Source organism: Lacerta agilis, chromosome 5 (genome assembly GCF_009819535.1).
Source record: "Lacerta agilis isolate rLacAgi1 chromosome 5, rLacAgi1.pri, whole genome shotgun sequence".
Lineage (NCBI taxonomy): Eukaryota > Metazoa > Chordata > Lepidosauria > Squamata > Lacertidae > Lacerta > Lacerta agilis.
The window spans coordinates 28,441,181-28,462,607 of NC_046316.1; the positions used below are offsets into that span (position 1 = coordinate 28,441,181).

The 21,427-nt window shown below is 48.1% G+C and overlaps 1 protein-coding gene and 1 non-coding gene across 2 annotated transcripts; both read left to right on the forward strand.

The window, feature by feature from the left end:
- Nucleotides 1-836: 836 nt before the first annotated feature.
- Nucleotides 837-910, forward strand: TRNAI-GAU. The gene has a single exon. It is a non-coding gene; the product is annotated as a tRNA-Ile (tRNA).
- Nucleotides 911-1,646: 736 nt separating this feature from the next.
- Nucleotides 1,647-6,901, forward strand: TYSND1 (trypsin domain containing 1). The gene is made up of 4 exons (XM_033149106.1): nucleotides 1,647-3,249; nucleotides 4,102-4,232; nucleotides 5,224-5,409; nucleotides 6,573-6,901. Exons 1-4 carry the CDS (start codon nucleotides 2,099-2,101, stop codon nucleotides 6,788-6,790), a joined length of 1,686 nt encoding a protein of 561 aa, XP_033004997.1. The 5' UTR covers nucleotides 1,647-2,098; the 3' UTR covers nucleotides 6,791-6,901.
- Nucleotides 6,902-21,427: the final 14,526 nt, after the last annotated feature.

Below are 21,427 nucleotides of genomic sequence, written 5' to 3' on the forward strand. Positions count from 1 at the left end.
AATTTCTTGAGAAAGAAAAACAACAACTGTAAACCCAGCTGGATTGGGAAGAAGCACCCTAATCAATGAGCTGGAGCCGAAGTGTCAGGAATTTCTAGCTGGGCTGCTGCAGGATATTGGAAATATCAGGTGCAACGGCGGCAAATTTCAGTTTCCTGCTCCACCCGGTTCTTCAGAGCTCAGTGCAGTGCTTCAGGAATTCTCCAAATAGAGAGTGCATTGCTGCAAGGCGAAACTGAGGAAATTGAGAGAGATTTTGGCTGAACAAAAGTGGATAAATGAGAATGTGATGCTGGACCCCGCAACAGCTTGCACTTGATTTATTGTGTTTGACAGTCAGAAAGCTGTTGCATGGGAAGCTGTCCTACAGCACTGGTATATTCAACCCTACCCACTGTGTGCTTGACTCTCAAGGATTAACATTGGGGAAGCATCAGTTGACACTGGATGTGAGCGAGGGAACTTCCTGGGCTGCGTGTGGCCAGAGAATTTGTGAAGAGAAAAGGACTGCTGACTATTGTCCCTGAGGAGGGAATCGTGGCTGTTAGGCCTGGGTGATGTATCAGTACTAGGGCGGGGCAATACCTGGTTTTCAACATCACAATAAACATTGCGATATTTCAGTATATCATAATGTCTGAAGCTATGTAGAGGCAAACAGAGTGATGTCCTGGCAACTGCTACGACTTAATGGGTCTAACTCTAAAACTGATGATTTTCTACTTAACCTTTAACATATTGTTACAACTGTTAGGCTATAGTACCGTTGTACCGATAATGTTTAAAGTAGCACGTTTTCTGTCAAATTAACACTGTAGAAATAATATAAATCTGATGCATGGATAGCTCAGTTGGTTAGAGTGTGGTGCTGATAATGCCAAGGTTGCAGGTTCGATCCCTGTATGGAGCAGCTGCACATTCCTGCATTGCAGGGGGTTGGACTAGATGATCCTCAGGGTCCCTTCCAACTCTACAATTCTATGAAAAAACAAACGTTTACTCAATGATAGCATGCTTAACTAAACCATTAAAATTTTCTGGAGAATATAGTACTGCTCTATGCAGTTTTGTGGCCAAAGTCAAAATTCACAGAGGTAGTAGATTTAGAAAAAAATATTAAATCTGCGTATGATTATAAAATTAATTTACAACAAATTCAAGAGTAGTTTAAGTCTACTTGCACCACCTGTGGGATGATGGCAGAATTGCAGTGTTGGAAGGGGGGAACCTCTGAGGGTCTTCTAGTTCAGCCCTCTCCAAGGCAGGAACCTCACTGATGCAGCCCTGATAGATTGCCATCTCATAAGACAGCAAAGGCAGCCAGTTAAATCCCCCCCCTCCTTTACGCAACCCATTTGTGACACAAGCAACAAGAAGGTCATGGCAAATATATGTGCTTTTTTACTCGAGTAAAAAAATTCCTGCGTTGCAGGGGGTTGGACTAGATGACCCCCTGGGACCCATCGAACTCCTATGAAATCATGGTTTTGTGCTTTACAGTACTTGAGAGGCTCTCTCCTAGCCACGCCCCCTCCCTTAAGCAGGCAAACCAACCAACCAACCAACCAGCTCCCGATTTTGCCAGGAAATCTTCCTGCTGAGCGGCAAGCAGCCAATCGTGGAGGACGTCCGCAGCAAGAGCCGCTGCAGCCAACCGCAGCCCGCTTGCCCGGGCAGAGCAGCCAATAGGGCGGGATCTTTCCCCCACCTGACCTTGCTCGCTCGGCTCCGTTCTGATTCCGGCTGCAGCCGCTGACTCGCGCGCTTTCGAAACCTCTTGCGCGTCCTTAGGACTTTGCCCCCTCGGGCTGCGCCGGGCAGAGCCCTGTTCACGCTGGGCGCATAGGAGCAGGGGATCTCCGTGAGTTTCGCACCTGCTCTTTCCAGCTAAGCGAACAGATCCCAAGGGGGGGTGGGGATCATCCCGGGGCAGTCCCCACGTGCCTCCTTCGCCCGAGTTCTCTTGCACAACTTCGAAACTTCGCCTCCCTTTGTATAAGACACTGATCTCCCTCCTGAGCTGCTCTTACTTTTTGCACCATGCCGAGTGGCTTTCTCTCCCGGTGCTGCTAAGGAAACGCCTTTCTTCCTCCCCGCAATGGCCGAGGCTCTGCGGTTGATAGCAGAGAAAGCTGGCTGCGTCGTCCGTGTTTCTCACGCGCGCGGATCTGTGCCCCAGGGACCCTGGAGTGGCAGCGGTGTCCTTTTGACGCCGGACCCGGCCATTGTCCTCTGCCATGGGTCCGTCTTCTCTCCTTTCCTCCTGCCAGCGGAGCACCAAGACTGGGCCCAGAGCCGATTTCTGCTCCCTGATAGCTTCCCATCGGACATCCAGATCCAAGTGCTTAGGCCAGCAGAATGCAGCCTTAAAGCTCCCAATAGGAACTGGCTAGGCGGAGATCTGGGGGGGAACACCCCGGCCTTGAGATTCAACCCGCTTTCAAATTGGCACGAGACACCCAGTGGCCTCCGATGCCACAAGGCCGAACTCATCGTGATGCTCCCCTGCGTGCCGTTCCAGGATGCTTTCTCCAAAGTCTTCAGCTCCACTGAACAGTGGCATTTTGGCGCAGAGGAGGTTGAAGAGGAATCCAGCGCCCCGGAAGACGAGGCGCGTTTCCTGCCCTGGTTTGCCCTGCTGAGGATCCTGGATGGCAGTTCCCACGGTGTGGGTGGGGTGAGCTGCGCGGCGGCCGAAACGCTGAGGAAGGGAGACCCGGTCTTCGCCTGTGGCTCCCCATTTGGCTCGTTCTGCCCGGACATCTTCATGAACACCCTCAGCAAAGGGATCGTGAGCAACACAGCCGGAGAAAGCAACGCCCTAATCCTGACCGACGCTCGCTGCTTGCCTGGCACCGAAGGGGGCGGCGTCTATGCCTTGTCAGGAGCTGGTCTTCACTTGGTTGGGATCATTGTAGCTCCACTTTGCTGGAAATCCAGCGAATGGGTTGGTCTAACTCTGGTTTGTGCTGTCAACGTTATTCTACATTGCATCCGGAGCGCCCTTTCTGGGCCTCACCGGGCTCTGAAAACGTGGCTGGACCCCTTGGAACTTGTGGCCAAGTCTCACGGAAAGATGGTCGCCAGAGATGGACCACATCAGCAAATGCTGTCTGCTGTGGTTCTGGTGGAACGGGGCCTCACCTGGGGATCTGGCGTGATCGTGAACTCAAGACTGGTGTTGACCTGTCGACACGTGGCCAACGGCGCAACGAGTGTCTGCGTTAGGTTGCAGCCCAGCCATGGAAAGTATGTCTGGGTTCTCACCTGTATGGAGAGATGCTGAGGTCAAGTTCTGTTTGCTTTGCTGCATCTTCTAGTCTCTGCAAGATCTGAAACTTGAGCATTGATACCTGCGCTGTTCAGTCAACAGGGTAGACCTGGGTTTCTTGGTGGGCTGGAGTCACAGGGGTGAGCAGTCTGGGTGTTTGCCAGATGTTGATCTTGTAGAGAAGCAAATCACATAGCAGCTAGAATCCCCATTCAGTGCAATATTATTAGAAATTGAGAAACCATCACCTGTGAATTGGAAAGAGATAACACTATACTGAGTGTCAGTATAGTGGACACTTCCCTGGGAACAAGGGATATTTGAGTTCTGGCTGAGGTGTTCACTTTCAGGTGAATGCTGTTCAATTTTATTTTAATTTATAGTGCCTTATTTCCTTTTTTTTTAAGGAATACCGTTTGCTTCATATTTTTACAGAGCCATGCGGGGCACTTTTTATGTGCCCATAACCCTGATGCTTTCAGACATGGCTAAGTCATATTTCCAGCAGTGTGCATCTCCCAAGTATATGCACTGAGGAGTCGGGATTGTCCATGTTGTGGGAAATGTATGTTTCCCATAGGTAAATTGGCCATTTCTGAATGTGCAGATCAGCCCAAATGTGGATAACTCAGTGAGTCTTGTTTCTAACACACTAAACAGGGCATCATGAAAAACATAGTGGCACAGCTCTCATTTATGTTGACAGCGCTTGTTTAAGAGACCTTCCCAAAGGATTGCATCTTCTTAATAGTTAGGCTAGTTGAGGAATGTCAAAAATCCTGGCTTATTGCAAGTATCTGTATCTGCTGTCTCCTTCTGTTTGCTCCTAGGAGTTCTGTAGCTAAAGGAAAAGTGGTGTTTGCTACCAAGGACTCTTCTCCCTATGACGTAGCACTGGTAGAATTAGAAGATGACCTGCCCACTTCTACAGAGCCCGTCCTGGCATCAGAGTTTTACAAAGGTGAGAACCGGACACTCCGCCTATCTCCTTTGGGTCACTGCCCGGTGGGTCTTGCGATTTTATTGTGGGAAATGAAATCAAAAGCCCTATAACATTCTGCCTACTAAATCAATTTGATATGGGCTGTTCTTTTGAAAGTGGTATTAAAAGAATCTTGCTAGACTCTTGAGTAACCTCTGTTGAGCAAGTACAAAGTCTAAGCCTTGAAACCATTTTGGGATGTGAATATGTCCCCGTTGTGCCTTCCCCGTCCCACACAGGGACAGCTGAGATAGCTCAGTCAGTAGAGCACAAGAGTCTTAATGTCAGGGTCGGGGGTTCGAGCCCCACAGTGGGCAAAAGCTCCATTCTAGCGGGTTAAGACTACGTGGCCCTCGTGTTCCCTTCCAACTCTACAATTCTGTGATTCTCTAATTCTGTGAATAGTTGAATTAGATAATGGATTCAGTTCAAGTGACCAAAATCAATGCAATATGTTGCCTGTGGCAAGCACGGCCGTTGCTTTCTGTACTTCCATTTTTTTATTAAATGTATTAAATTAATTATTAAATTAAACGCTGATTTGCAATACAATGCTCCTGTTTTGGGAAGTCTAGGAAGTCACTGGAAAGAGATTGGAAAGAGACTTGTTCTAATGTTGCACCATGGATCATGGTCTCCAAGGAAGATGGGTGATGAAGTGTCGATGGCAAGTCTCTTGGTGGCTTCCGTTGTGGTTTGCTTCTGAGCTCTCCTGGAGTTATTGTTGAGGGTTTTTGTAGGATTTTGCCTTGTTTCTCCCCACTGGGAACTGTGCATCTCAGAACTGCTTCTCGCGTTGCAAAGAAACAGAGAAACGGAAAGCACAAACGGCAACTTCTGTTAGGTGGTAAGGGCGATTTGTGGACCTTCTTCCTTGGAGAGACTTGGGAGCTTTGCCATCTCTCTGGGATATACAAAGTGGGCTTTTTTGTGCAGTTTTTCACTGCTTTGGTTTGTGCTCTTCATGCAGGAGAAGATGTGAGTATCGTTGGTTTTGGTGTCTTTGGCCAGGCCTGCGGCCCATCGGTAACATCTGGGATCCTGTCGGCAGTGATCACTGTGGGAGATGAGCCTGTGATGCTTCAGGCAACCTGTGCAGTTCATGGTGGCTCCAGCGGGGGAGCCCTCTTCTCCACGCGCAGTGGGAAACTCCTAGGTATGCCGTACAGCCTCTTTCTCCTTGTTCCTTGCTCTCCCATGATCTCACTACGTAGGCGTAGGGATTGGTGCAAGTATGGAATCCAGTAAACTCATACTTGCTGCTGTGAGGAAAGCAAGTTCCTAGTCCTTAGTGTGCACCGAAATGGGTTAAGCATGAAATCTTGTTCAAGGCTGCTAACACTTAAACAGCATTGGTCTCCAACACTGTATCTGTGTCCGTGGGGTGGATTTCTGCTAGTGCAGTGGGGGGCCTAACCTTCCTCTCTTCCCACTTTACAGCCCTCACTCTTCTCTGAAGAGTGGGGGACAAGCAGATTTTGGGAGGAACATCATGGTGGCTGCAAGGTGAGGAGGGTGGAGCGAAATCCCACCACCCAATTTTGGGGAATTCCCCATGCAGCCCCATACAATACATCTCCTCACTGTTGAGGGGGCGCCTTCTAACCCTCTGCAGAGGATTTTAGGAAGGGCAAGAGAAGGATGGCTGTTGTGAGCTTACAAAATCCTTTTAAAGTAAATTTACATGCCCAGCAGATTAAAAGCAGCATTCAATAGGCCGAATGCCTGCCAAAAGGAAATGTCTTTGGGTAGTGGAGACCAGGCAATTGGACGGGGCCAAATGGGTCTCTTGTGGTAGAGACTTTCCAGAGTCTAGGACCGGCAACAGAAAATCCCATGCAAGGAGGAGCTGGGCTCTTTACCTCAATGATGCATGCCTGGGTATGGCGTGATTCGTAATCCTCGTTTGTCTTTGCCAAGCCAAAGTACATTACACAACTTTTTCACACACATGCACTGAGCCTTTGATAATTGGTTGTGTGTAGCAATGCTCTTGGTAGGTTTTTATTCTTGCCAACCGTATCTGATCGCGGAGGCACTTTTGTTGTGGGTGATTTTATCTCTCGGTTGCAACCATGTGCCATCGAGACGTTGCAGCTCTGAGATGTTGCAGGATGAAGCTTTTTTATTCCTCTGAATTATGAAATCCCCCTTTTTAATAACAGACTCGAGTTGCACAAGATTTCCTCAAGGTCCTCCCTCCGCTTCCTTGCTCAAATACTTGTTTTAGTCTGCGTTTAAGTAGCCACTTCTTCACGGTTTGATTTTGGGTCCTCCAGATGTTTGGGAATACCTAATATTTTTTTCCCCCAACGGCAGGTATCGTTGCCAGCAACACGAGGGATAACAGCATAGGAGTCACATACCCTCACCTGAACTTCAGCATTCCCATCACCGTTCTGCAGCCGGCCCTCTTGGAATACCTTCATAGCAGAAGCCTGCGCGGCTTCCGGGAACTAGACAGGGTGGGCCACAAGATCCAGGTTGTGTGGAGACTCCAAAGAGAGCCTGCGGAGGGACCGCTCAGCAAGCTCTGAAGAACTTCAGAAGAGAGAAGAAAAGCATTGCTTATCCATGCCCTGGGTGAGCTATATCTAGATCAGGGCGGTCCAACTTCTCAGACGAGGTAGGCTGCAAAGGTACTTGTAGGCCGCACGCTGAATTGTCATGTGGGAGTGGGGAGCCAGGCCTAAATTTGACGCTGACGCCGCCACCCCCCAACGCTTGTGCTGCCTTCCCAAAGCCGGCTAGACAACGCACCAGAGTCCTAGATCCCTTCCACCTCCTTCCGAAAGCTTGGAAAGCGATAACTAGGCTTTGGGAAGGAGGAGGGAGAACTCTAGGTACCTGTCAGAGACCTCAGGCCTCCTTCCCAAAGCCCAGTGCCTCCACCCTGGCTTTGGGAAGGCAGCGAGAGAACGGAAAGGGACGGCAGAAGGCATTGAGGGCCACATGCAGCCCTTAGGCCTATATTACTGGGCCAATGAACCAAGCTTTCCTTGATTGATTTCAGTAGGGCTGAACCTTTTGCCCTTGTTTCCCATCATGCACCTCGCTGTGCCCTTTGCTTCTCCAAATCTCACTCGAGCATCAAAACGCCCCCTGTTTCCCTTGAGCTCGTCTCTGCCTGCTCTTCCTTGCTGGGGGGCTCTCTCCTGCAACCCCCTGTGTGCTGTTTCCACCTGTCTTCTGTCAGCTCTTTTTCTAAACCCACCTTTTCTATACTGTAGACTTCGTTCGGCAGTTGTCCTCCGTGCCCCCCTGGGAAGGGGAACCTGTGGCTCTCCTGAGGTTGTTAACACTCCAGTTCCCATCAGCCGCAGTCAGCATGTAAAGGATCCAGTGATCAAGGATGATGGGAGTTGGCCTGGCAACATCTGGTGGTGGTGGGGTTTCCCCTCCCTGTATTGCCACTTCTCAAAAAAACAACAAAAAACTACGTTCTCTCTCACACTCACAGATTTTGTACACACCTTTTGCTTATATGTATCCCCTGGTACCCTTCCCTTTCCCTTTCCTTCCTCTGTTGCCTTTACGCACGGATGAAATTTCTACTGTAAGCTCCTGGAGGCTGTCTGGATTTTGATTATATAAATAAACGATAACATACCCAGCTACAGTCCTAGCATCTATAAGAAGCTTTATGACATCTTTTATTAGTTGGTTGTAGTGTCCCTGCTTGCCACCAGACGGTGAGACTGTTCCAAACACCTATGTAGATAGATTGTGTTCTAGCAGGGTCTGGTTTTTTTTTCCATTTCAGTTTGCTGAAATTGCTTTTTAAGTTGTCAGTCAATAACCTTTTATGCAGAAGTTGTTTGCCGCTGTCTCTTGTGTGCAAAACAGAATGAGCTTATTTCAACAGCTCCCTCTTGCCCGTTCTCTCTGGATCGTTCATTCGTCGCAGAATTGTATATTTAGGAGGAACATAGATAATGGTTCTTTTTTCTCAACAACCCCAGTGCTTAGCCACAGAGAAGATGTGGGCTTTTTAGAGGCCCTGACTGTGCCCAGGGAGATCAGTTCTCTTTCCATAATGGCAGTGTTCTCCCTTCTCTGACGGGGCCCATGTTGCTTCTGAACGCCAGCGGTTGGGAATCGGGGGTGGAGAGAAAGTCTGGTTTCCCCCAGGTGCTTTTTTTAAGGCTCCCCATAAGCATCTGCTTGGCCCCCGTGAGAACTGGGTGCTCAACTAGAGACCTGATACATCAGAGCTGCTCTTATTTTCCATTTGTGCTTTCCTGGACAAAGCAAACTAAAAACAAAGTGCTTGTATTCTCAGCACGAGATTGCAAATGCTGCAATAATTGAACAGTAGCTCCCCCCCCCCCCATGTAGCACTCAATGGGACTCGTGGGTGCTCACGTCCGCTGCTTAAAAAGAGAAGGTAAAGGGCAACGCTGCTGTCGGCAAAAGACGGACTCATACCATTCTTCTCTTTTTCCTTTCCTCTTCCTTGAGGATGAAATGGATCAGGCCAGCTGGCCTGCAGGAGAGCCAGTGTGGTGTAGTGGTTAAGAGCGGTAGACTCGTTATCTGGTGAATCGGGTTCGCGTCTCCGCTCCTCCACACGCAGCTGCTGGGTGACCTTGGGCTAGTCACACTTCTCTGAAGTCTCTCAGCCCCACTCACCTCACAGAGTGTTTGTTGTGGGGGAGGAAGGGAAAGGAGATTGTTAGCCGCTTTGAGACTCCTTCGGGTAGTGAAAAGCGGGATATCAAATCCAAACTCTTCTTCTTCTTCTCTTCAGGGCAGTCTTAGCTCATTTCATTCCCCTGTCGACTCAGAGAAGGCCAGGGAAAAGATTGCAATTTAGGGAAGCAGCCGTTCTGCGCTGTGTTATGTTCATTCAGTTTCCAGTGGTGAAACTGAACAAACAGTGGCAGTGGTGGGAGTTACGCTGCATAATTATTTTTTGAACACAGCTTGCGCAGTGTACATATTGCCGTTGAAGCCACGCTATGAATTTCTAATAGTTATGGTGTAGAGCAGGGGAATGAACTTTTTACTGCTGCTGGCTTCAGAGCATCTCCCCTGCTCAACTGTAGTTCCACAGCCAGCGCAATGAACCGCACTTTACACCTGACAGGCTGAAATCCCCTGAATTTCTGGTTTGGAGGGGCTTTGACAAATAAGTGGTACAGCTTCATAGAATCCATTGATCTGGGGAGCTCATATGAGCAAAGTCCTAGGGGATAGGAGATGGCATGTGTGACACCCATTTATCTTCCAGTCTCCTCGAGACAAATGTCCACACAAGGAGCTCCACCGCTTTTGAAGAAAATGAAGACTTCTCGAAATGGTCTCGCCAGCAAGTGTAGCTCCTTCTCCCTCGAGCCATAAATATCTCTTGCTGCAGCCAATTCTTCCAGCCACAGTGCAGAAGAAAAATACTGTGTGTTCTTAAAAGGATGGTAGAAATAAGTTGACAATTTTTTTTTACCCCTTGAGTTGTGAAGGGAGAGGAAGAGGCCAGCACTGAAATCTATGTGGCTCCTGCTAGGGTCCTTCTGCCCATCGTCCTTGTTCACAAACCATTGTAAGAGGTTGAGATGAAGGGCCCATCTGGTTCAGCATCCTGTTCTTAAGCCATCCAAGTTGGTGGTCCTCAACCGCCTCTTAGGGGAACAAATTATGTAGGCTAAACACTCTGCTCCTGTTCTGTAAAATTATAAATAGGATTGTGATGGTATAGGCAGCAGGGGGAGCAATTAAGAATCACTTGGTGGACCCTAACAATGTTGTCATTCAACGGAGTGGGCCTGGTCTAGATTCATAAACAGAGGCAGAGTTAGATCATAGAATCGTAGGGTTGGAAAGGACCCTGAGGATCGTCTAAGTCCTACCCCCTGCAATATGCAGCTGTCTCATATGGGGATTGAACCTGCAACCTTGGCATTATTAGCACCATGCTCTAACCAGCTAAGCCGTCCAGGCTTATGCCTGTTACCCCTTGCTTGTGGATTCTGCTATTTGGCTCTGCATGCCGCCACCTGTGTTTTTCTGCAACTTGTCACACATTAAAATCTTGTTTTATGCAGCGAGGCCTGGATTAAAGCTGGAAAGGTATACTATCCTGTTCTTTTATTTTGAAGAACTGAATGCTGGATGTTTTCCCCGTCTGAGGAATGACTTCTCAGTGTAAAAGCACTAACTTTGGAACATGAGTACAATGCAATAGACACCACACTGGTGAACAGTACAGTCCTATACACTCAAAAGTAAACCACACCAAGTCCCTTGGAGCTTACTCCTAAGCATATATTATTGTATACGACTGCAGCTGAGGAAGACCATTCGACCATTCCTTCCTTACCTTTGTCATTCACAGAATTTTGTTTGCCAGTTGTCCTGTTCCCAGCTGCCTATGGGAAGCCCGCAAGCAGGGCCGGAGGAGAATAGCCTCCTCCTGTCCATGTTCCTCGCCTAGTATTTGCAAGCATGCTACTTCAGATCATGCAGGAAATGCAGAGCCGTCATGACAAGCACCCAGGAGTAGTAGCCTTATCCTCCGTTCATTTGTCTAATCCAGGGTTTCCCAAACTTGGGTCCCTCACTGTTTTTTGGACTACAACTCCCATCATCCCTAGCTAGCAGGACCAGTGGTCAGGGATGATGGGAGTTGTAGTCCAAAAAACAAACAAACCAGCGGGAGACCCAAGTTTGGGAAACCCTGGTCTAATCCCTTCCTAAGTTGATGGGTTTGTGCTACCCAGTTCCATAGGGTTGAACTGTGTCCTTCAACGAAAGGAAGATGCATATTTCCCCCAGTCTTGTACAGCACTTTTATTTTCTCCAAGGAAAAAAGGTCTTGGCTCAGCACGGTGTAAATGCCGCAAGGAAGATGCACATGGAAAGCGCAAGTGCAAGAAGGCTTCTCAAACGGCTTAATTCAAGGCAGCATCGCATCACCGCACCTTGCAAACCATGACTGCTGATTTTGTTACATTGATCTGTACGCTGTGCAGCTTCATTTGCAAAGGAAGCACCTTGCTGGAGGACCAGTTTGCACACAGCTTGTGGATAATTGTGAACTGAAGCCCCCAGGGACCTTCTTGTTGGTTGAGCTGGCCTGCTCTTAATGCCCTCCTTTTTGCCTTTTACTGCTGCTCCTGCCATGGAAGCCATCAGAAAGCAGCCCTGCCAAGTTCCTAAATTGCGGGGTAAGCTGTGACTTCCGCTCGCACACACTAGGGGGCAGCATGGTCCTTCGGCAGCTCGCCTCCAATCTCAGCCCATGCCAGCAGCAGCCTATAGAGCTGGAGAGAGTTCATTTTGTGCAAATGGTGTGATCTAAGCGCAACATGCGGCTGCTGCCCTTTTGCTGGCTCTTAACAGCCACGTGATGGGCAGCGACCCCACGTTCTCTCTTTTTTCTGGGGTCGAATCCCAATTGCCTGGCCCGCTTTGATTTCCGCGGAGGCCATAGGGGTTGTTTCAATGTTGATGTGAGTTTCTGGAGTTACCCTTCCTCTGGCTTCATCCACCCCCACTTGCTGGCGTGAGATTTGATTCGTGGAATCGTAAGGGGTTCTTTGGGATCAAAGGACAAGCAACCTGTCCTTTTGCTCTGATCTTGTTAACTATAAAACCAATGGATTAGCAGCTTCAGTAAATAAATATTGGGGAGAGGAAGCTTGGAGGAGTGTGAGTAACGAGGATGTTGCAAGTAGCATGTGGTGCAATTCTAGGCATGTCTACTTGGGAGTCCCATCGACTTCCGTGGGGCTGCCTGCCAAACAGGCTGGCCTAGGAGTATTGTAACCTGTCTCACCTGTAAAACACAGGAGGGTGTGGCGCTGGAATCCCTGCAGTCCAAGAATGCCCTCTTCTTGCGTGGTCTGATAGGCTTCTCCTGGTGACAGGGGAGTTACGCCTCTCCGTTGCCTTGCCCATTGTGATTAATAATAATAATAATAATAATAATAATAATAATAATAATAATATACTACTTATACCCCACCCATCTGGCTGGGTTTCCCCAGCCACTCTGGGCGGCACCCAACAGAATATTAAAAACACGATAAAACATCAAACGTTAAAAACTTTTCTAGACAGGACTGCCTTCCAATGTCTTATAAAAGTCAGTTGTTTATTTCCTTGACTTCTGGTGGGAGGGCGTTCCACAGGGCGGGCACCTCTACCGAGAAGGCCCTCTGCCTGGTTCGCTGTAACCTCACTTCTCTCAGGGAGGGAACCGCTAGAAGGCCCTCGGAGCTGGACCTCAGTGTCTGGGCTGAACGATGGGGGTGTCAGAAGAGACGAGTGAAGAGGCTTTTGCTTAGCTAGTTAATGGAAGTGGAGGGATCTTCTTAAAGAACAAAAACTATTAATTTAATTAAAAACACACACACACAAATTCAAGATAGAGAGAAAAGAGCCCAGATTCCAGCCTTTCATTCATTTGCGGGAGAGGGAAAATTGAAGCAACTTGACTTCCAAGAATGGAAAGAAATTTCCATATAGTTTTGAAGGAAGGTCTAAATTCCTCATGTACCTTGATTAGCAGCCTGCTTATACACACAGGATCACAGAACCATAGAGTTGGAAGGGACGCCAAGGGTCAACCAGCCCAACCTCCTGCAATGCAGGAATCTCAGCTAAAGCATCCGTGACAGATGTCCATCCAACATCTGCTTTAAAACCTCAAAGGAAGGAGAGGCCGTCACCTTCCAAGGGGACCGTTCCACTGTTGTTGTTGTTGTTGTTGTTGTTGTTGTTGTTGTTGTGTCATACCCTCCAGAGCAGGAGACAAACAAGCTTGTGACAGCCCTTGAGATATTTGAAGATGGCTACCATATCAGTCTCCTCTTTTCCATGCTTATCAGCTGTTTTGAGAATTGGCCCTGAATCTAGCATATTATTTTGTAAAGCGGGCTTACCTGGCAACTAGGTCATAACATTTTAACGTGGGGTGGTAAACCTCTCATTATCCCTGCCCGTTGAACATGCTGTCTGGGGCTGATGGGAGTTCAACAACATCTGGAGTGCCACACATTCTCTCTTCCCCCTCTTAAAATACAGTCGTGTGAGCTTCTGCACGCACACATTCAAATTGCCATGGTTTTTTCTTAAAGTAGGTACTTCTTAAAGTATTTCTAGACGGTAAGTTGCCCTGTGCCTGAAACAGCTGCTTGATCTGCAGAGGCTGGCAGACATTTGCTACCTAATGGAGACGTGCCAACCAGACGTCGTTTTTGTCTCTGCCGTGTAAAGTGTTCCCTCCTCGTTTCTGCAGATCAGGCCGTCGCTAAAGGCGCAAGAGCATGCTGGCCCGGCGTTCTTTCTTGGTCAGTTGGCAACCCTATGCAACAGGAAGGCTTGGTTGCTGCTAAGAGAAGGTGGCCTCATCTCTCCACCCTGTAAGGAAAGTTGTTTCCAAGGAAACAAGCTCAGGACCAGCATCCTTCAATTGCCTTCCTTTCAGCGACTGCACAAAATCACCTCCAAGGGAGCAAACAGGCAAATATGCTATAGAGGTTGTGAATCAGCTATAATCTCACCACACAACTGTTGCTTTCGTCTGCCAAATCCAGTTTCCTTCCATCTCAGGAGACCTGACACAGACTTTACCTTTATGAAATCCTGGCTCCGTGTGTCCTAGTTTTCCTAGCACCTCGCTGGATTTATGGAGCTGGTGAGATTCTGGGCTCTGCCAGCTTTGCTTTGAGCCGCCCTTGCTCATTCCTACGACCCATATTTCAGGTGCCGGCGGCTTCTGCAGGGGAGGAGGCAGAATTAGATTCAGAGCGGTTGAAAGGATGGTAGTATATTGTGCCTGTCTAGGCGCGCTTTCAAGTTTGGGCTCGGGAGTGAATTTACTGCTTGTTATTGTGGATATTATTCCATCTGATGTATTTGTGTAGCCTCCCACCAAATAGGATGTGTAGGTGCCCTGCAATGTTCCAAGTTGAGGACCGTGCTGCTTTGTATTTTCCACTTTCTGTTACTCTGGGGCTGCGGGAAATGGGAGGGAAGAATAAAGCATCACTTCCTATCTTGTATATTTGGGGCAGGGGAGGAATGATGTGGGGTGGGATCTCGCAGCATCAGCCATGACCCCTGCAATTCACTGGGCCGGGTCCTGCTTGTTTCAGGCGTGAGGAACTGGTGGCACTACCACCCCCAGTCCTGGTTGGACTCCACTTCCCATCATCCCTGACCATTGGGCATGCTGGCTAGCACTGGTGGGAGGCAGACTCCTGCAATGCCCAGAGGCCCACAGGTTGCACACACCGATCTGTTTCGTTGATGTAGGCGGTAGGAAACAGCACAGTTGCTCAGTTGGGAGACCACAAGACTCTTAAAACCACTTAATGTTAATGCGGGAGTGGGGGACCTTTGGCGTTCCAGGTGCCGCTGAACTATAACTCACGCCTGCCCCAGCCAGCTGGCCAGGGATGAGGGAAGCTGGTGCCCAAAGACAGACACACCTGCAGCCCAGCAGTTGCCCTGGTTCCCTGCGGAAACTGAGCAGAGCGATCTGTCGCTTCCCCAGCTTGTTGTTTTGCCTTGCTGCTTCAGTGTTAGGCACTGGAGGCTACATCAGCCGGATGGAGGTTTCAGGAAGCGACAGCCCGTCGCCACTCGTGGGACAGGGAAGATGCTACTAGCTAATGCTAGCCTCTCTGCTTGCTGGTTTCCTGGTGAGCATGCTTAGTCACTCAGATGGCAGCTGCGGCTCTGGAAGGTCCTCCCTGGCTGCTGTGCTGATGCTGGAGGATCTCAGGTGGCCTTTGCCTCAGCCGTCTCTTCCTGGCCAGGAGGGCCTTTATTTTCAGCAGAGGTCTTCCAGGATGGCTGCAGTATATCTTAGCAGCTGGGTTTTCGTGATTTGATTCTTGATTTCCTTTTGCTTTTCAACCTGCTTTCCCCCAAATAATAATATATTCTGCCGTTGTTGGAAGTGATGGCAGCAAACCATACCGTGCACATTGGAGTTAACTCTTTATTAGCAAAAAACATGTTCTGCAAGGACCTGGCGGGGCGTCAGGCCTAATGAGCACAGCAACTCAACTCTGATAGGTCTGGCCCCCATGAAGCAGTTGCTGAGACGGAAGGTCCCTGCCTCCCCAGGGTCCTTCTCAAGCAATCAGAGGCTACGCCAATGTGCTTGTCTCTGCTCCTCCCTCTTCATGCCTCTTCTGGTTCTGGGAAACTGGGGGAGGGGAGCTGGTCACAGCAGGAGGGGGAGACCCTCTGGCTTCTTCATCCTCATCTCTGCCTCTTGGCCTCCCTTCTCTCCTGTTTCACCTTCTGCCTCTGATTCTGAACTTCCTTCTGTCTCAGCCTCTTCCTGCTCACTAAACCCTGTTACCTTTTCAGCTCCCGACACCTGTTCCTCCCAGTCTTCTCCCTCTGACCACTCGTAGCCATCCCACCAACAATCCCCGGGCTTCATCCCTTAGGCATTCCTTAGCGGGTTCCTCCCACCATTCCTCTGCGCTCAACCAGTCCATGATGTCTGTACATGTCATTTTGCATAATTCATTGTGCAAGGCTCTGAAGGGGACTTTTCTTCAGGCTGATGGTCTCATCCCCTTCTGACAAAATTTACCCCCGTTGCTCCACCCACTTTTGCTTCTGGCCCCGCCCACCTCTAGCAGGTGACCTTCGGAAGATTGTACACAGAAAGGAATGTGGCCCTTGGGCTTCCCTGCCCCATGGGGGGCCTAAAAACCCATCAAAACAAACACATAAATGGCAGCTGAAGAAGAAGAGGAGGAGGAGGAGGAGGAGGAGTTTGGATTTGATATCCCGCTTTATCACTACCTGAAGGAGTCTCAAAGCGGCTAACATTCTCCTTTCCCTTCCTCCCCGACAACAAACACTCTGTGAGGTGTGTGGGGCTGAGAGACTTCAGAGAAGTGTGACTAGCCCAAGGTCACCCAGCAGCTGCATGTGGAGGAGTGGAGACGCGAACCCGGTTCCCCAGATTATGAGTCTACCACTCTTAACCACTACACCACACTGGCTCTCTTACCCTCTCTCTTACCCATCATCCCTTTGCCTCACCTTGGCCTACAAAGATGTCCCCGTTATAGAAGCAAGCAGATGAATTTGCCCAGCAGCTGCCAAGGTGTCAGTAGCACCTGTCACCCAGGGGAGCTGCCCAAGTGTCAGCACTTGTCACCTAGGTGAGTGCTTCAGGAAACGCAGGCAAATGCCCGAGGCGTTGGCATGCCGGTGGCTGCTCGGATAATAAGATCCAGTAATGAACCGAGCTGGGATTAGCCTCACCCTTTCCCCAAGGAGGGCTTGCAGGCTAAACATAGCCCAGGCAATTAAAAAAAATGTAAGCCCGCAAAATGGTTCTTTCGTGACAACGGCGCCTTGAAGGTCCTCCTTTGGGCAGTGCAAGCCGCAGGGCGTTGGTATGGGGTTGGGGTTGGCAGCCGTTAGGCACAGGATAGGACACCTCTCATGCTGTGCTAGTATTGTGCTAAACGTAGCCTGGGGTAAGCCACTGGGTAGTTTTTATTCTTGCCTACAGGATAGAGACAAAGCTGGGAATAGTTGGTTCTTCCTGCCCTCCCTATGAGTCTCGTTGGGCACAGGCCACTGCTGGATTGTGGAATTCCCCAAGGGTTCTACTTGCAGCAGGAGAGAGCAGCAGAGGACCCAAATATTCACGTGTGGATAATAATAATAATAATAATAATAATAATAACAACAACATTTATTATTTGTACCCCGCCCATCTGGATCTGCTGGTGGACACAGCCTCTGTTTGAGAAAGTGTGACCCAGAATGCAGAGTCCTTTTTGACATACGCTGGACCAACCTCCACCAGAGTCCTCATCGGATGTGCTAATCGGATGCAGCGAAGACGGCAAAAGTTGCCTCCCCGCTTTCTCTCTCTCTCTTCAGCATTCATCCTCGTGAAGGAGGTTAGATGAGGTTGGCTCTTTTGTGAGCATTCGGATTCGTTTGCCGGTATATGACGTTGGGTCAAGCAAGTGTTATCTCACACTTTTCTCCTCGCTTTCCATATTGCAATAAGTCCTGTTTGTGGGAGGGGATTGGTGGTGGCGGCGGCGGGTTTGTTGCTCAAGAGTTGCCCGATCAGCTTCAACTCTGCAACCTGAATTTGCCAGTATGCAATCGAATCCCACCTGAAAACAGCAAGCATCTGGAAGAAACCCAGGGAGTCTTGCAGCACCTTAAAGACAAGCCTGTTTATGATCCCTCCATGGATTTGATCGGAGTCCTCTTCGTCACATCTGATGAAGTGGGCTCTGGCCCCTGACAGCTTATACCACTGTGAATGGTTCATATTTAGTGTGTGACAAGTAGGGAAAAGAGAGTCAATTCATTTTGCATTTAAAGCCGGGGCAAAATGTAGCCATCCTTTGAAATTCACACTTCTCCAAATTTTGCGGTGCAGGCCTTTAGCGAAGCAAATTTTACAAAAAAAATGTGTATACTGGGATAAAGTACGCATTAAATTTTCTTTTTATTTCATTTACTAAATTTGTAGACCACTCTATACCTGTAGCTTGAGCTAGGCCACAACATAAAATTACAAAAAAAAAAAAACACCTGTTAGTGAAAAGACATACAAAAATACATTAAATCTGGGGGAAATGTGATGCGAAAATGTGTGTGTCGGGCAAAATTGCATACAGAAATGTTTATATTAGAAGAAATTCACACCAAAATGATGACTTTTTTTTTTTTTTTTGCACACTGACGTGGAAATGTGAAGAACTGAACTTAAGATGGGAAAGGTGAGAAACTTGAGAGAAACCAAAATGGACAGATTTGGCCATCGCTAGTCACAAAAGACTATTATCCCTTGCTGTGTGGGTTTTGCTAACCTGCTGTCTGAGGCTGATGGGAGTTGTAGTCCGAAACACTAGGAGGGTACCAGGTTGTTAAAGGCTGCTGTAACGTGTGTGCTGCTGCTGAGGTCAGCGGGGGGTGGAGGGACATAAACTGTGAGCAGGATGTACTATGCAGTCCGGCACATACAGGCCCTCACAGAAAAGCCTCTAAGCCTTCTGCGCCAGTTTGATAAATCTACCACACTTCTCCCTCTCTTACAAATATGTCATGACCGGGCAGAAAATGATTAGCCAACTGGGACTCTGGCCAGGGGATGACAACTGCTGTGTGCTGTGCTAAAGCCCTTGAGCTGTGAACTCCACAAAGCGCTCGCTCCTGAGAGCAGAGGAAAGCAACTTGTCAGCAGTTCGCATCTGCTGCCTTGGGACGCTGCTGAGCCATCCATGGCCCTCCCCCCTTAGAGAAGAGGTTAGGCACATTTGGGTAGTACGTTCTCAGAAGAAGGGGATGCCCACAGGAGCCACGCAGCCGAGATCAGAGAAGAACGTGGCCGTATTCCAAGGGGGGTGACTAGGCAGCTGAACACCGTTTTCATTTTATGAAGATGAGCTTGTTTGTTGGGTGTGCTTATGTCGTCATTCTTCACCTTACCTAATTTTAGAAAGGGCAAAACTAGGGCATTCACTGCGGCAGCCTTGACATGGTGGAACAGAGGTGCGCTCTAATTTTTTTAAAAAAAATGCTGTTCACATGAACATGATGGAAAAGTACCTCCTTCTGGGAACAGTCATGTTTCTTTAAGAGCAGTTGTGTTCCTTTTATCCTTCATAGTGTTGTTTCCAAATGACAGAAGGTGGAGTGGTCAAAGAGGAAATTCCTTTAGCAGGTAAAATCGTGGACTTTTGGGGGAGGGGGTTATCTAGGTAAGTTGTTTGTTTGTTTGTGTTTTGTTTTTGTTGTTGTTATACCTCACCCATCTGGCTGGTTTTCCCCAGCCACATTGGGCAGCTTCCAGCAGCAGCAACAACAACAACATGTCAAACATTAAAACTTCCCAATGATTAGTCTTTCTTCCATCATTTCAAGGCCATCCAGTTTAAATCAGGGGAAGCGAACCGATTCCGGCTGGGGAGCCCGATCATTATCTCTCCAAACCTTGGGACTTCATGTGATTCTAATATTTCTTTTTAATCCATTAAACTTCAGTACAGCCCTTCATCCAAGGATCACAGTTCGTCTTCCAATATATGCTGCACTTTGAAGCCCTAGGTTTATATATATATATATATATGTATATATATATATATATATATATGGAGGTTTAAAGGAGCAGCGTGGAGTTCTTAGCCCTTTGCAAGCAGTTCCATGCTCCTCTTTTACACCTCAGAAAAACTGAGGTGGAAGGAGCAGCGTGGGATTAGTTCAGAGAGCAACGATGGAGATGCTTTGCTCTAGCACAGTAGAACTCAGGAGACCAGTCCAATCCCTGCCCTTACCAGTCCCACACCTGGGATGCCATGTATGTATGAGATCAGGTATAGGGTGTGCAGGCCTGGCTTCACCAGAACAGCTTTACAGAGCCAAATGAGGAGGCCTGGTGGTCCAGGTTTGGCCCATGATCTGGAGATTCCCTACCCCTGCTTTAAATGCTTTAAAAGTTTGTGGCGTTTGTTTGGAGCTTAAGCAGAAAATGAACCAGGGAATCTTTCCGTATGGCTGGTGTCCTTATTACTGTCAAATGGTGTGTCATTTCCCCTGACGAGGCCACCTGCCATAATTCCCCCTACCATTTGTCTCTCGACAAACATCTGCATGTTTCCAGAGTTAGGCAATAGCTTGCCTCACAGCGTGACATTCGCAAGCATTTTAGATATTTTACAGCATTGTTTTCGTTATCCTTTACCCTGGACAAAATTAAGGGTGGCAGCACCACTGCTTGTTTAGTTACTGTTTTCTTCCACATGCTATGATATTTTCTTCTGAACGGTGTTTTCCAGAAAGACATTGCTTTTTGTACAATTCCACCAGTGCATAAGCGCTCTGTGTTTCCCGTAGTCTTTCCGACACCCTGGGAGACGTTGTTTGACTATTTGTGCCTCCAGGCTGCCACTGTTTTGCGGGAGGGATTCAAGTGAACAAATAATTGCAGGGGAGTTGGCTTATTGCTATATAAGTATCCTGCAAAACAAATCAGAATGAATGCTACATAAAGATTGGGCATCGTCTAGCTTCCATGTTTGTTGCAACTGAATCAGAATGAGTGCTCGGTGAACAGGCTGTCTAGACGAACCTGTCCTGGCTAACTGCCAGGAGCAATAGACTATCAATCCTTAAGTCCCCCTTCCTTACTTGTGTACAATAGTTTATTCTATCTTTTTACAGTATATACTAGTTTTTGCAATGTAATGTTTCTTTTTTTGTTATTACAATCTTCTAGTGTCTGTTTCCTTTCTGTTGCCTTTTTTAAAATTGCAGAACTTGTTGCCTGATATTTTTTCAGAGATTGTTCAAATTCTCTGTAATGGCGGAAGGATGAAGAACACCTTTGGGGTAATTCTGGGTCTTCATAGTGGTTGCCTCCAGACCTTGGCAGTTTAATGCAGGAACTTGGTCAAGCCTGCTCTCCGACTTTTGAAAAGGAATATCAAGCACATCTTTTGGGGAAATTTGTAAACCTTACAGGCAGTGATATGGGGCTGAAATTTTCCATTGCTCTGTTTTCACACAGAAAGTTTTGTTTCCTGGATTCATTAGTAGCAATTAATTGGTGCCAACTGCAAATTAAATATTAGGCAAGCTTGGTATTTTCACAGGTTTACTTTTGTTGCTAACTGCCAAGTAAAGGAAATATGCTTAATTATATCACAGCCTGGGGCATGAGAAACTATTTCAGTGCAAAGTAATTTTCCCCCCCCCAAAAAAAAAACTTGCCCCTAATTTGCATTAGAAAATTTCCCTGTTCAGTTTTTTTTCCAGAAAACCTACATCACTGCTCACTGGGGGGGGGGGTGTGAATGCCTATTGTCTGTTGTTAACTAAGGATGTTTATCTGCAGGCTTTTTATTTTTTGAGTGCGAGTCTATGTTATCCGCTTGCCTCAAGCGTTTGGACAGGCAGCAGACAAAACGACATTGGGAAAATGTTGCTGGCGCCAGCCTTCCATTGGAACCCAAAGTCTCGGGGAAACAAACCAGGCAAAAAGGATTCATCGGATATCTGATATTGCTTGTGAGAAGCCGGCTGCCAGAACGAGCCACCTGGAAGTTGGTGCCAGGAAGATACAAGCTTTGAGAGGCAGAGTCAAATGGAAAGCCAAACTCCTGTTTAAAAATGAGAAATGCTGTGATCACGGCACAGCCTGGAAGCTTCGCTGGTGCGGCTTCAAG